Source organism: Podarcis tiliguerta (assembly GCF_965153285.1).
Source record: "Podarcis tiliguerta genome assembly, chromosome: 10".
In the NCBI taxonomy this organism is placed as follows: domain Eukaryota; kingdom Metazoa; phylum Chordata; class Lepidosauria; order Squamata; family Lacertidae; genus Podarcis; species Podarcis tiliguerta.
Window position 1 is genome coordinate 65432093 of NC_139543.1, and position 11565 is coordinate 65443657.

The 11565-nt window shown below is 47.5% G+C and overlaps 1 protein-coding gene across 3 annotated transcripts in view; it reads left to right on the plus strand.

Annotated features, from left to right (window-relative positions):
* Positions 1-11251, plus strand: part of SFMBT2 (Scm like with four mbt domains 2) — a 77779-nt gene extending 66528 nt beyond the window's left edge. For 2 of the 3 annotated variants that reach the window (XM_083401916.1, XM_083401915.1), the window contains 5 exons: positions 1678-1853; positions 3204-3376; positions 4201-4449; positions 7272-7400; positions 8651-11251. In XM_083401916.1, the coding sequence (XP_083258042.1) occupies positions 1678-1853; positions 3204-3376; positions 4201-4449; positions 7272-7400; positions 8651-8791 (868 nt within the window). In that variant the 3' untranslated portion in view covers positions 8792-11251. The remainder of the gene's footprint in view (positions 1-1677; positions 1854-3203; positions 3377-4200; positions 4450-7271; positions 7401-8650) is intronic. The other variant, XM_083401917.1, reaches the window with a different exon arrangement.
* Positions 11252-11565: the final 314 nt, after the last annotated feature.

The window sequence follows — 11565 nt, forward strand, 5'->3', positions numbered from 1 at the left end:
TCCGGGTCATGTGGCCAGCAGGACTAAGCCGCTTCTGGCGAACCAGAACGGCACACGGCACCTGTTTGTTTGTTTGTTTGCTTGTTTGCTGCTTTGTTGCAAAGCTGTGTCTACTTCCCTTGATTATATATTGCATAAAGGTAAAGGGACGCCTGATCATTAGGTCCAGTCTTGGCCGACTCTGGGTTTGCGGCGCTCGTCTCGCTTTATTGGCCGAGGGAGCCGCCGTACAGCTTCCGGGTCATGTGGCCAGCATGACTAAGCTGCTTCTGGCGAACCAGAGCAGCGCACGGAAATGCGCTTACCTTCCCGCCAGAATGGTACCTATTTATCTACTTGCACTTTGACGTGCTTTCGAACTGCTAGGTTGGCAGGAGCAGGGACCGAGCAACGGGAGCTCACCCCGTCATGGGGATTCGAACCGCCGACCTTCTGATCGGCAAGTCCTAGGCTCTGTGGTTTAACCCACAGCACCACCCGTGTCCCTATATATTGCATAGAATTGGAAGGGACCACCAGAGCTATCTAGTTCAACACTCTGCAATGCAGGAATCGTTCGCCCAGTCTCACAACATTTGTATACAGTCGACTCTCAGCTCACGCGAGGTTTACATTTTGGAGATTTCATAAAGCCAAGCTTGTTTAGATTTTATGTATTTATTTAGTAAATTTGTATACCGCCCTTCATTCTGGAACAAATAATATAACAAATGGTCAGTAAACAAAAAACCCCTGCACATAGTAAAAACAACAACCCAATGTTCAAAAATTAGAATCAGCAATAATCTAAAAGCAGATTAAAACACATGTCAACATTCCACATGTCTGGGTAGGGTTGCCTAAACAAAAAATGTTTTAAGGAGCCACTGAAAAGAGTCCAGCGAAGGCATCGGTCTGATTTCCATAGGCAGGGAGTTCCAGAGAGTGCTGCCACACTGCAAGATCAGTTTCTGCCACATACAGAATATTATGTGGCACCTGTAACAGGGCAAGTCCTCTAAGGGGTTGAATGGACACCTATGGGGTTAAACAATATTCACCTGATGTCACGTGTGATGTCAGATTTCGATTTTCCTCTTCCCCCCTCTGTCGTTTCCCCCTTGTGCCTTGCATTTTTTAATTTTAATTTGTAAGATTGTGAGCTTGCATGTAGGGACTGTCTTGTTTTGACTGTATTTAAGCTGCTCTGGGAGTCTTTTTGGCTGAAGAGGGAGGTATAAATGCTCCAGATAGATAGCTAGCTAGATAGATAGATAGATAGATAGATAGATAGATAGATAGATGATAGATAGATAGATGATAGATAGATAGATAGATAGATAGATAGATAGATAGATAGATGATAGATAGATAGATAGATAGATAGATAGATAGATAGATGATAGATAGATGATAGATAGATAGATAGATAGATAGATAGATAGATAGATGATAGATAGATAGATAGATAGATAGATATGGCTGGACCATAAGGGGGTTTGCAGCAACTGGGCTTTGCATCCACCAGCAGCCATCTGATCTGTTGCTGCTTGCAAAATGCTGTACCCTTGCCCACAAAGTTTGATTTCAAATATTGAACCCTGGAGAGTCACTGCCAGCCAGGGTAGGCAGGTGCCGAGCTAGCTGGGCCCGTGACCTGTGTAACGTTTGCCGTGTTGCGACAACCCACCCACACAGGTACAGAGGCAAAACCTACAGGGCCACAGTCAAGATTGTCCGCACGTCTGATCAAGTCCTGGATTTCTGCCGGAGAGTTTGCGCTAAGCTGGAATGCTGCCCGAATTTATTCAGCCCCATCCCAGTTACTGAAGCCTGCCCGGAAAACTGCTCCGTTCACACCAAAACGAAATATAGTGAGTATGATGGAACTGCATTGGCTCGTGGAAGTTTCCTGCCAACTTGCCCAGTTATCTTTGGGGACAGATGGAACATTTCGTGTTCAGAAAGAGGAAAGATGACCCCTTTCCCTAAAAGCCAAAGAGTGGAAAGAAGCTAAGCAGGTGTGAGGAACCTGTGACCCTTCAGATGTAACCCTCCCAACATCCCTGACTGTTGGCCATGTTGCCTGGGACAGGTGAGAGCCGAGGTTCAGCTGTGGACATCTGCAGTCAAACCTAGCCATGCTAGTTAGTATATGAAGGGGTTAAGGTCTACAGAGTTCTAATTTGCTAGAGTAGGTTCGGTGATGTCACATCCCCTCTTCTCCTGAGAGGGAGGAAGGCTTGTTTCCTGTTCCTTCTCTCTCTCTGCCTCTCTCATTCTCTCACTCTATTTACTCTGCAATCAACAGAGGCAGAAATGCCTCACCTTAGCTCTCTGCCTCAGACTTGTGTCTGAAGCTGCCTTTGCTATATTTTACTACCCAAGAACATTTGCCTGCATTTCTTACTGTTGCACAAAGGCTAATGCATGACCGCGACCTCGGATTAAGTAAGTACAGCCTTTTTAAACTTACTTCGGAGTGTGGTCTGTTTCATTGCATGAGGGTTAGGAAGGGAGCCCGCCACCTCAGGCAGCTGGAACATAGTGAACGAAAGTTTAATAACCTATTCTTACGCTCATTTAATCTGCCTCAACGATGGGATTTAAACTCTGTAATGTGCAAGCCCTGTTTATAACAGGCACCAGCCACCCCACCCCCCTTTATTAATTAATTTGCATCCTCTGTAGATGATTAAATAATGTATCCTCTGACAGATTCCCATCACGAACAACATCTGGAGGGCCACAGGTGACAATGAACACAGGTTAGGATGACTAAATACAGTCATACCTCGGGTTACAGGTGCTTCAGGTTGCGCGATTTCGGGTTGCACAGAACCCAGAAATACTGGAACGGGTTACCTCCGGGTTTCGGTGTTTGTGCATGCACAGAAGCATTAAATCACGCTTTGCGCAGAAGCACCGAATCGCAACCCACGTGTGTGCAGACACAGCGCTGCGGATTGCGAACGTGCTTCCCGCGCGTCAGCCCGAGCGTCCACTGTAGTGGAATGAACAGTTGAACCTTTTACACCTCTCTAGCACTAAAGAGCTGTTTAGCACCGATCAGCCACTTAGTCTCAGTCAGCTGCTAAGGAATGTCCCGAAATCATGAGAGTATAGTGTTATCCCCCTGCCGTTGCTGCCTGGATTAGCTCCATAGGCTTAGGTTAGTTCGGCGACTAACCAGGTGTATTTTTGATCTTCGTCTTCCACTCCAGCTTATTATTGTGGAAAGAGGAGGAAAGTCATCAAGGCTCCAGCTGGAGAAAACAACAGCCGCAGCCCGGAGAGCAGGCATGGCAAGCCAGCCAGGCGCAGGAAGATGCAGAAGCCCATTCCAGCGCAAAGGAAGAGTCAGCCATCTATAACAGACCTAGCGGAATCCGCGGAGGTGAATTTTTGGATTAAAAAAATCTTATTTCTTTCAAAAGCGAATTGTCAGTGGAACGTGAGTTGATAGAGCCTTGAGGAGGTAGAGGGTAAGGTGCAATATCAGGAATGATTTCTCATTTTGTCTTTTAAACTCTTTCTCCCTGCTAGTAGAAAACTAGTGCTAGGGCCTTTCCGCGATAAGATAGCTTTTGCAAGCCTGCCAGATTCGCAGTTCCTAAATCAGTAAGCAGACAGGAACAAAACTCCCCTGCAAAATTCACACACCTCCAAAAATTGCAATGCACTTCTTCAAGCAAAAAGTGTGCACAATAATGTGTTTATTAGTTAAATCAGCCTACAGAGCTGCATTAAATTTGGCAGAGGCAAGAGGTAGCTTTCAGAAATGCATATATCAGCCATGATTGCACACACAAAAATGTGTATATTTGGAGAAATCAGCACCAAAAATGCATGTGATTATTTTTGTGCATAATTTTATCGTGAATAAGTGGAAATGGGCAAATTGGACTTTAAGTTGGGGAAATAAGAAACCGGAGCAATCATCACCCTTTGTGACTTAATATCTAATTTATAAACCACTTACATGTCCAAATGGCTTTTAATTGGATTCCAAGAATGAAAACAATTATAAAATTTGTTATGAAGTAAGTATTATTTGGGGAACAACCTTCGCTCAGCTTCTTCTTTCCCCCACAAATACATACAGTCCTGATAACTTACAAATTCAGGGCTGCTTGAATAGCACCATCCACCCAGTTCATATTACCTCAGTTTCATTGCCGTTCGTGTCTTTGACCCCTGTGGAAACCCAACTCGCTTCAGGAAAGCGACGAGGAGGAACCTGAGGCCCTGGACGACGAGACGTGGAGTGAAGAGACCAGCCCAGAGCTACAAGATGACCAGACAGACGTCTCCTCGGCCGAGCTGCCTGCAGCCAAGCCTGCAAGCACAATGAGGCTGCGCAGCAGTGCTGACCTGGACCGAGTCGCTCGCAGCGGGAGGAGCAGGCGAGCCCGGAAAACCTTGGCTGTCTTGTGCGCCAAAGGGCAGAAAAGGGCTCGGTTCAGACAGGTGAGGTTTTGGACCCCTTTCTCGTGTCACCAATGCTTCTGGTGTGCTCTGGTTGCTCCTGGAGCGGCTTAATAACTGCAGCAAGACTCCCGCTTGGACTCCTGCAATGTGCTCTACGTGGGGCTGCCTTTGAAGGTGACTTGGAATTGCTTTTGTAGACTAATCCAGAATGCGGCTGCCAGACTGGTGACCGGGAGCGGCCACCGGGACCACATAGCAGCAGTCCTGAAAGACCTACATTAGCTCCCAGTACGTTTCCAAGTACAATTCTCTCTTTTTTTGTGAATTCATTTTTACAGTGGTACCTCAGGTTACATACGCTTCAGGTTACAGACTCTGCTAACCCAGAAATATTACTTCGTGTCAAGAACTTGGCTTCAGGATGAGAACAGAAATTGTGTAGCGGTGGCACGGCAGCAGCAGGAGGCCCCATTAGCTAAAGTGGTACCTCAGGTTAAGAACAGTTTCAGGTTAAGAACAGACCTCCAGAACGAATTAAGTTCTTAACCGGAGGTACCACTGTATTTGGTTTTACAAATGCAAACTTATAAGAGCTGAAATATATATTCATATACAGAGATTACTCTGAATCATGCAACTTCCCCCCACCCCCTCCATGGAGTCCAATTTTAAGAGAAGGAAAAGAAGAAGAGTTTGGACTTGATACTCCGCCTTTCACTCCCCTTCAGGAGTCTCAAAGCGGCTCACAATCTCCTTTCCCTTCCTCCCCCACAACAAACACTCTGTGAGGTGAGTGGGGCTGAGAGACTTCAGAGAAGTGTGACTGGCCCAAGGTCACCCAGCAGCTGCATGTGGAGGAGCGGGGAAGCGAACCCGGTTCACTAGATTACGAGTCCACCGCTCTTAACCACTACACCACTCATATTACAACTGCAAATTCTTCCATGCTCTTAACTTTTATATCAGTCCATATTGTCCCATAATATTTGTTACGCTACAAGTGAAATCAAAAACCTGCCAAAGTTTCCATCTGCTCACAGTGGTCTCCTAAATAACTTACAGATTTTCCTCATTCTTTTATAAAGTGTTTTCCCTCTTGGTTTCTGAGTTTTCCAGTCAGTTTTGCCATTTCAGCATAGTCCATCAGCTTGATTTGCCATTCCTCTTGTCTTCTTTTCATTTCTAGGCTAGTAACCTCCGTGCGGCTGTTGTTCCATACATAAAAAGTCTTTTCTGCTGGTTTGGGATGTCAGTACCTGTAATTCCTAATAAAAAGGCTTCTGTTTTTTTTACAAAAGTTATTTCAAACATTTTTTTCATTCATTATATATCATCTCCCAGAAAGCTTTTATTACCTTACAAGTCCACCACATATGATTAAAAAGTACCTTCTTTTTCATTTCCAAGCACAATTAAAAGAGTTGGTGCTGACCTTTAAAGCCCTAAACCAGGCATCCCCAAACTCAGCCCTCCAGATGTTTTGGGACTACAACTCCCATCATCCCTTGCTAACAGGACCAGTGGTCAGGGATGATGGGAGTTGTAGTCCCAAAACATCTGGAGGGCTGAATTTGGGGGTGACTGCCCTACACAGCCTAGGCCCTGAATCCTTGCAGGATCTGTAGCAGGAAGTGAAGGGCAGGTGAGGCTCATCCACCTGAGAAGGGAGCCCACTTAGTAGCAGGGATGGGGCGCCTATGGCACCTTCACATGTCTATGGTCTTCCATTAGCCCCAGCCAGCCTGCCCAGTGGTCAGAGAAAATGGGAATTGCCGTCCAACCACATACAGAAACCTCCTTGTTGAGGAGAGCTGGCAGTGGCTATTATGGGATATCCGATCACCCCAGTGAAGGTGGTGAAGGTCCTGTGCGAGTGTCTGGGGGCAGTTGGAGGATGGATAGTGGCTAACAGATTGAGGTTGAATCCTGACAAGACAGAAGTACTGTTTTTGGGGGACAGGAGGCAGGCGGGTGTGGAGGACTCCCTGATCCTGAATGGGGTAACTGTGCCCCTGAAGGAACGGGGGCGCAGCCTGGGAGTCATCCTGGACTCACAGCTGTCCATGGAGGTGCAGGTCAATTCTGTGTCCACGGCAGCTGTTTATCAGCTGCATCTGGTACGCAGGATGAGACCCTATCTGCCCACAGACTGTCTTGCCAGAGTGGTGCATGCTCTGGTTATCTGCCACTTGGACTACTGCAATGCACTCTACGTGGGGCTACCTTTGAAGGTGACCCGGAAACTACAACTAATCCAGAATGCGGCAGCCAGACTGGTGACTGGGAGCGGACGCCGAGACCACATAACACCGGTCTTCAAAGACCTACACTGGCTCCCAGTACGTTTCCGAGCACAATTCAAAGTGTTGGTGCTGACCTTTAAAGCCCTAAACGGCCTTGGTCAAGTATACCTGAAGGAGCGTCTCCATCTCCATCGTTCTGCCCGGACACTGAGGTCCAGCTCCGAGGGCCTTCTGGCGGTTCCCTCGCTGCAAATAGCCAAGTTACAGGGAACCAGGCAGAGGGCCTTCTTGGTAGTGGCACCCGCCCTGTGGAACCCCCTCCCACCAGATGTCAAAGAGAAAAATAACTACCAAACGTTTTGAAGACATCTGAAGGCAGCCCTGTTTAGGGAAGCTTTTAATGTTTAATAGGTTATTGTATTTTAGTGTTTTGTTGGAAGCCGCCCAAAGTGGCTGGGGAAACCCAGCCAGATGGGCGGGGTATAAATAATAAATTATTATTATTGTTGTTGTTGTTGTTGTTGTTGTTGTTGTTGTTGCAGGAGACTGGGTTAGATAAGCCACAGGATCCTATCCATTTCTGCGATTCTATTTTTATATATTTATTTGCCCTCTTAGGTGATGAAGCCAGAGCCGGAACAGAAGCTTGTGCTGGAGAGCAACCCGTTGGAATGGACTGTCACAGACGTGGTGAAGTTCATCAAGCTGACCGACTGTGCCCCTCTTGCCAAAATATTTCAGGAGCAGGTGGGCCCTTCTTCATTCTACCGCTTCTTCTGTGTCAGGGCTGAGAGTCGAATCCAGATCATCTCAGGTTGTAATTTCCACTGAATATAATTCCCGCCCCCCAGGTTTGCCTTCATGCGCTCCTTTTGCTTGTGATGCCTCCTCCTGCTGCAACAAGCTCTCCTCCCTCCCCCTGGCAGCTCCCAGAACCAGAAGAGGTCTGAAAAGGGAGGAGGAGAGGTTGGCTATACACAGGCATAGTCTCCAATTTCAGTGTTGGCAACTCGATTTTCACAGAATAACACCGCTGGGAGTGAGCTGCTATGCATTTTTGCTAATAAATTTTGTTGTTTAGTCATGTCCGACTCTTCGTGACCCCATGGACCAGAGCACACCAGGCACTCCTGTCTTCCACTGCCTCCCACAGTTTGGTCAAACTCATGCTGGTAGCTTTGAGAACACTATCCAGCCATCTCGTCCTCTGTCGTCCCCTTCTCCTTATGCCCTCCATCTTTCCCAACATCAGGGTCTTTTCCAGGGAGTCTTCTCTTCTTATGAGGTGGCCAAAGTATTGGAGCCTCAGCTTCAGGATCTGTCCTTCCAGTGAGCACTCAGGGCCGATTTCCTTCAGAATGGATAGGTTTGATCTTCTTGCAGTCCATGGGACTCTCAAGAGTCTCCTCCAGCACCATAATTCAAAAGCGTCAATTCTTCGGCGATCAGCCTTCTTTATGGTCCAGCTCTCACTTTCATATATCACTACTGGGAAAACCATAGCTTTAACTATACGGGCCTTTATCGGCAAGGAGATGTCTCTGCTTTTTAAAATGCTGTCTAGGTTTGTCATTGCTTTTCTCCCAAGAAGCAGGCGTCTTTTAATTTCATGACTGCTGTCACCATCTGCAGTGATCATGGAGCCCAAGAAAGTGAAATCTCTCACTGCCTCTATTTCTTCCCCTTCTATTTGCCAGGAGGTGATGGGACCAGTGGCCATGATCTTAGTTTTTTTGATGTTGAGCTTCAGACCATATTTTGCGCTCTCCTCTTTCACCCTCATTAAATGGTTCTTGAATTCCTCCTCACTTTCTGCCATCAAGGTTGTGTCATCTGCATATCTGAGGTTCTTGATATTTCTTTCGACCATCTTAATTCCGGTTAGGGATTCATCCAGCCCAGCCTTTAACTCCAACTTTGAATGGTGTGATTACTGACTGGAATGCTCCTGCACCACATCACACAAAAATCACAAATGTTTCTTCTCCTTTCTGCAGGACATTGACGGCCAAGCTCTCCTCTTGCTGACCCTGCCGACCGTCCAGGAGTGCATGGATCTCAAACTCGGTCCCGCCATCAAGCTGTGCCACCAGATCGAGCGGGTCAAACTGGCTTTCTATGCCCAGTACGCCAACTGACCACGCCGATTGCCACCTTCCCATCTCCGTGACTTTCGTTCCAAGGTTGCTCCTGTATCTCCCGACCCTGAACCCCTTTGCATTCGGAAGCACTGATAAAATATATATTGTGGGGAAGAAGGAGGCAGCCCGGCTGCTTGCTCACGAGTAGGCTGGCCTGCAGCTGGGGCTTTGGGGTGGGGCTGAATAAGGGCTTCAAGGCTCCAGGCTCCTGAGAGATTATGAGCCTCAAAGAGAGTCAGGTAAAGGGGTCAGATATGGAGTGATAGGCAAAGGAGCCCTCCAGATGGATGTTTTTTTTGTTTGTTCGTTTTGGGGGGTGTTTTTTGCAGATGCATTCCGCAACTTGTCCCTGATTCATTAAGATTGCGTTAGTGATGGATTTATACCAAACCATACGCGTACCATTCTGCTTCATGAGTTGTTCTGCCATGCTTTCCCCAGTGTTGGGCACCTTTGCACTATAGCACAGCTAAAAGAAGAAAAATACCCACCCAGAATATTTGCGGCATAGAAAAGGAACGTGCGTAAGCTCGCAAGGGCTGGACTTTGCAGTAGAGAACCTCTGGCAGAAAAGAAATGAGATGGCGAGGATGACTCTCGCTATCTCAAATCAAGCTTGCTTTTCCGTCGCTGTAAGCGCCGGGGTTATTTTGTGTGTTGATTTGCTGTTCTCGGCAACCAATATCCACTATTCTAAAGCACACACGAGAGCACCATTTTGAATGACTTCGCTTGACAGGGGAAAGAGGGGTCTTGAAGGCAGGGCGGCTGTCATTTGGGCCTGATCCTTGCGGTGGAATTTCCCTGGCCGAGTATTGGTGTACAGAAATGCATGCGCTGAGTTGAAGTGTGCAGAAATGAGAAGGAAAGCTCACAGAACTGGTTCACGGTGGGGGCAGCTGCGTTGCAAAAAAAATGTGTGCTAAACTGCATAGGGAAGAAGTCGGCAGGACGGATTTTTCAGGAGGACTCAAATCACCAACTCATGTGTTAAAAGCGCGAGAGCCGAATTTGAGATTGGAAAAATGAGAAATTGAGAGAAGCTGAACGGGACAGGCTCAGCCATTCCTAGTTTTCAACCACCGTGCAAGGTTAAGGGTCCAAATCGTACAAACCGTTTGCACCACGGAGCATTGAGCGACACCTGCTTCCCTGACTCCTACAGCCAGCGGCTGAGGAAGCTGCTCTGGCACCTGGGGCGAGCCGCCCATAGGGTCAGGATACACCCCGTGGCCTCCAGAGTCTGCCTGCCTCCTCCCACTCAGCCACCTTACAGCTGGGGGGGGAGGTAGCAGACGAACCGTTTGGGCAACGTGGAGCTTTCAGGCGCCCAAGCCGCTGCGTCACTCCCAGGGGAGATGCGTGGCTCAGGCGCGCTGCAGGCCGCGCGATGAGTGCCGCCCGCATTTTGCCACCCCCCTCAGTGGTGACACCCGGGACGGACCGCACCCCCCTTTCTCCAGCCCTGCCTCCAGCCCCAGGCAGCCTGCTTGCTCCACTCCAACAGAGCACATGTGTAGCCGTGTGGGCTACAGGAGCATCACTTTTTCTTAAAAGCCAACATCCCAACATGCAGCTCTTTTGGAAGGGATGGGAGAGTTGGGCGCATTGAATCTAGTCCTTCCTTACTCTCAGGCAGCTCATTAGAAGGATCCCAGCCTTTTTAAAGGGCCGGTGTGCTTTTAGCCCTTGTTCCCGCCTCGGACTGTAGACTCTCTTTCATCAGAGGAGATTTTAAAGCAGAGGTTGGACGGCCATCAGTCAGGGACACTTTAGCTGTGATTCCTTCATTACAGGGGGTTGGTTTAGATGACCCCGTAGGGTCCCTCCCAGCGCTCTATGAAAACACAAGAATTGGATTCGTTTGCATTATTAAACTTTTCTGTCCGTGCCCTGTTATTTTTCTTGTTACTAGCAGTTGGATGGAAGCCTCCCATCATCAGATGCAAATGTTCGACACCAGCATCGAAGTTTCAAGGCTGCATTACGCAACATGCATTTATAAAGCACACGACTTCCCCCAAAGCAGCCTTGGAACTGTGGTTAAGGGTGCTGGGAGTTGTAGCTCTGTGGAGGACTACAGTTCCCAGCATTTTTTTTTTCGATGGGTGGGGGGATGTGCTTTAAATGTATGGCATGCGTAACAGCCCGAGTTGAGAGTGTTTTGGAAGGCGAAAATCCCAAGAGACGGTGAGAGCGAGATGGGAAGAATCCTGTCTCCTTATGCTTCCTGTCCACAAAAGAACGAGGCACGTTGTTAATTCTGCTGTACAAGATTGTATTCTGTATATAAATAAATATATATATAAATATATATATATATGATTTCATGTAAATAATGGGGGAAATCTATATTCAGAGTTCTATTTTAATTTTTATTCAAAAACGGAGCAAAAGAAAACTTTTTACTCGAAGCGTTGTAAACCAGATTGTTGTTAATAAAGTCATTCAAAAGGATGCCTGTCTGTTTATGTCTCATTTTCCCTCCTGCTTGAACACAATTTGACCCATCATCCACTGCAGATCATGGGTACATTGGTACCTTGGTTCTCAAATGTCCTTGGTCCTCGTACGTTTTGGCTCCCAAACTCCTCAAATCCGGAAGTGAGTCTTTTGGTTTGTGAACATTCTTTGGAAGCCAAACATGCAATGCGGTTTCCGATCAAGTGCAGGAAACTCCTGCAGCCAATCGGAAGCCGCGCCTTGGTTTTCGAACGGTTCCGGGAGTCGCGAACGGACCAAATTACTACTGTACTGAATATCCGTACAGA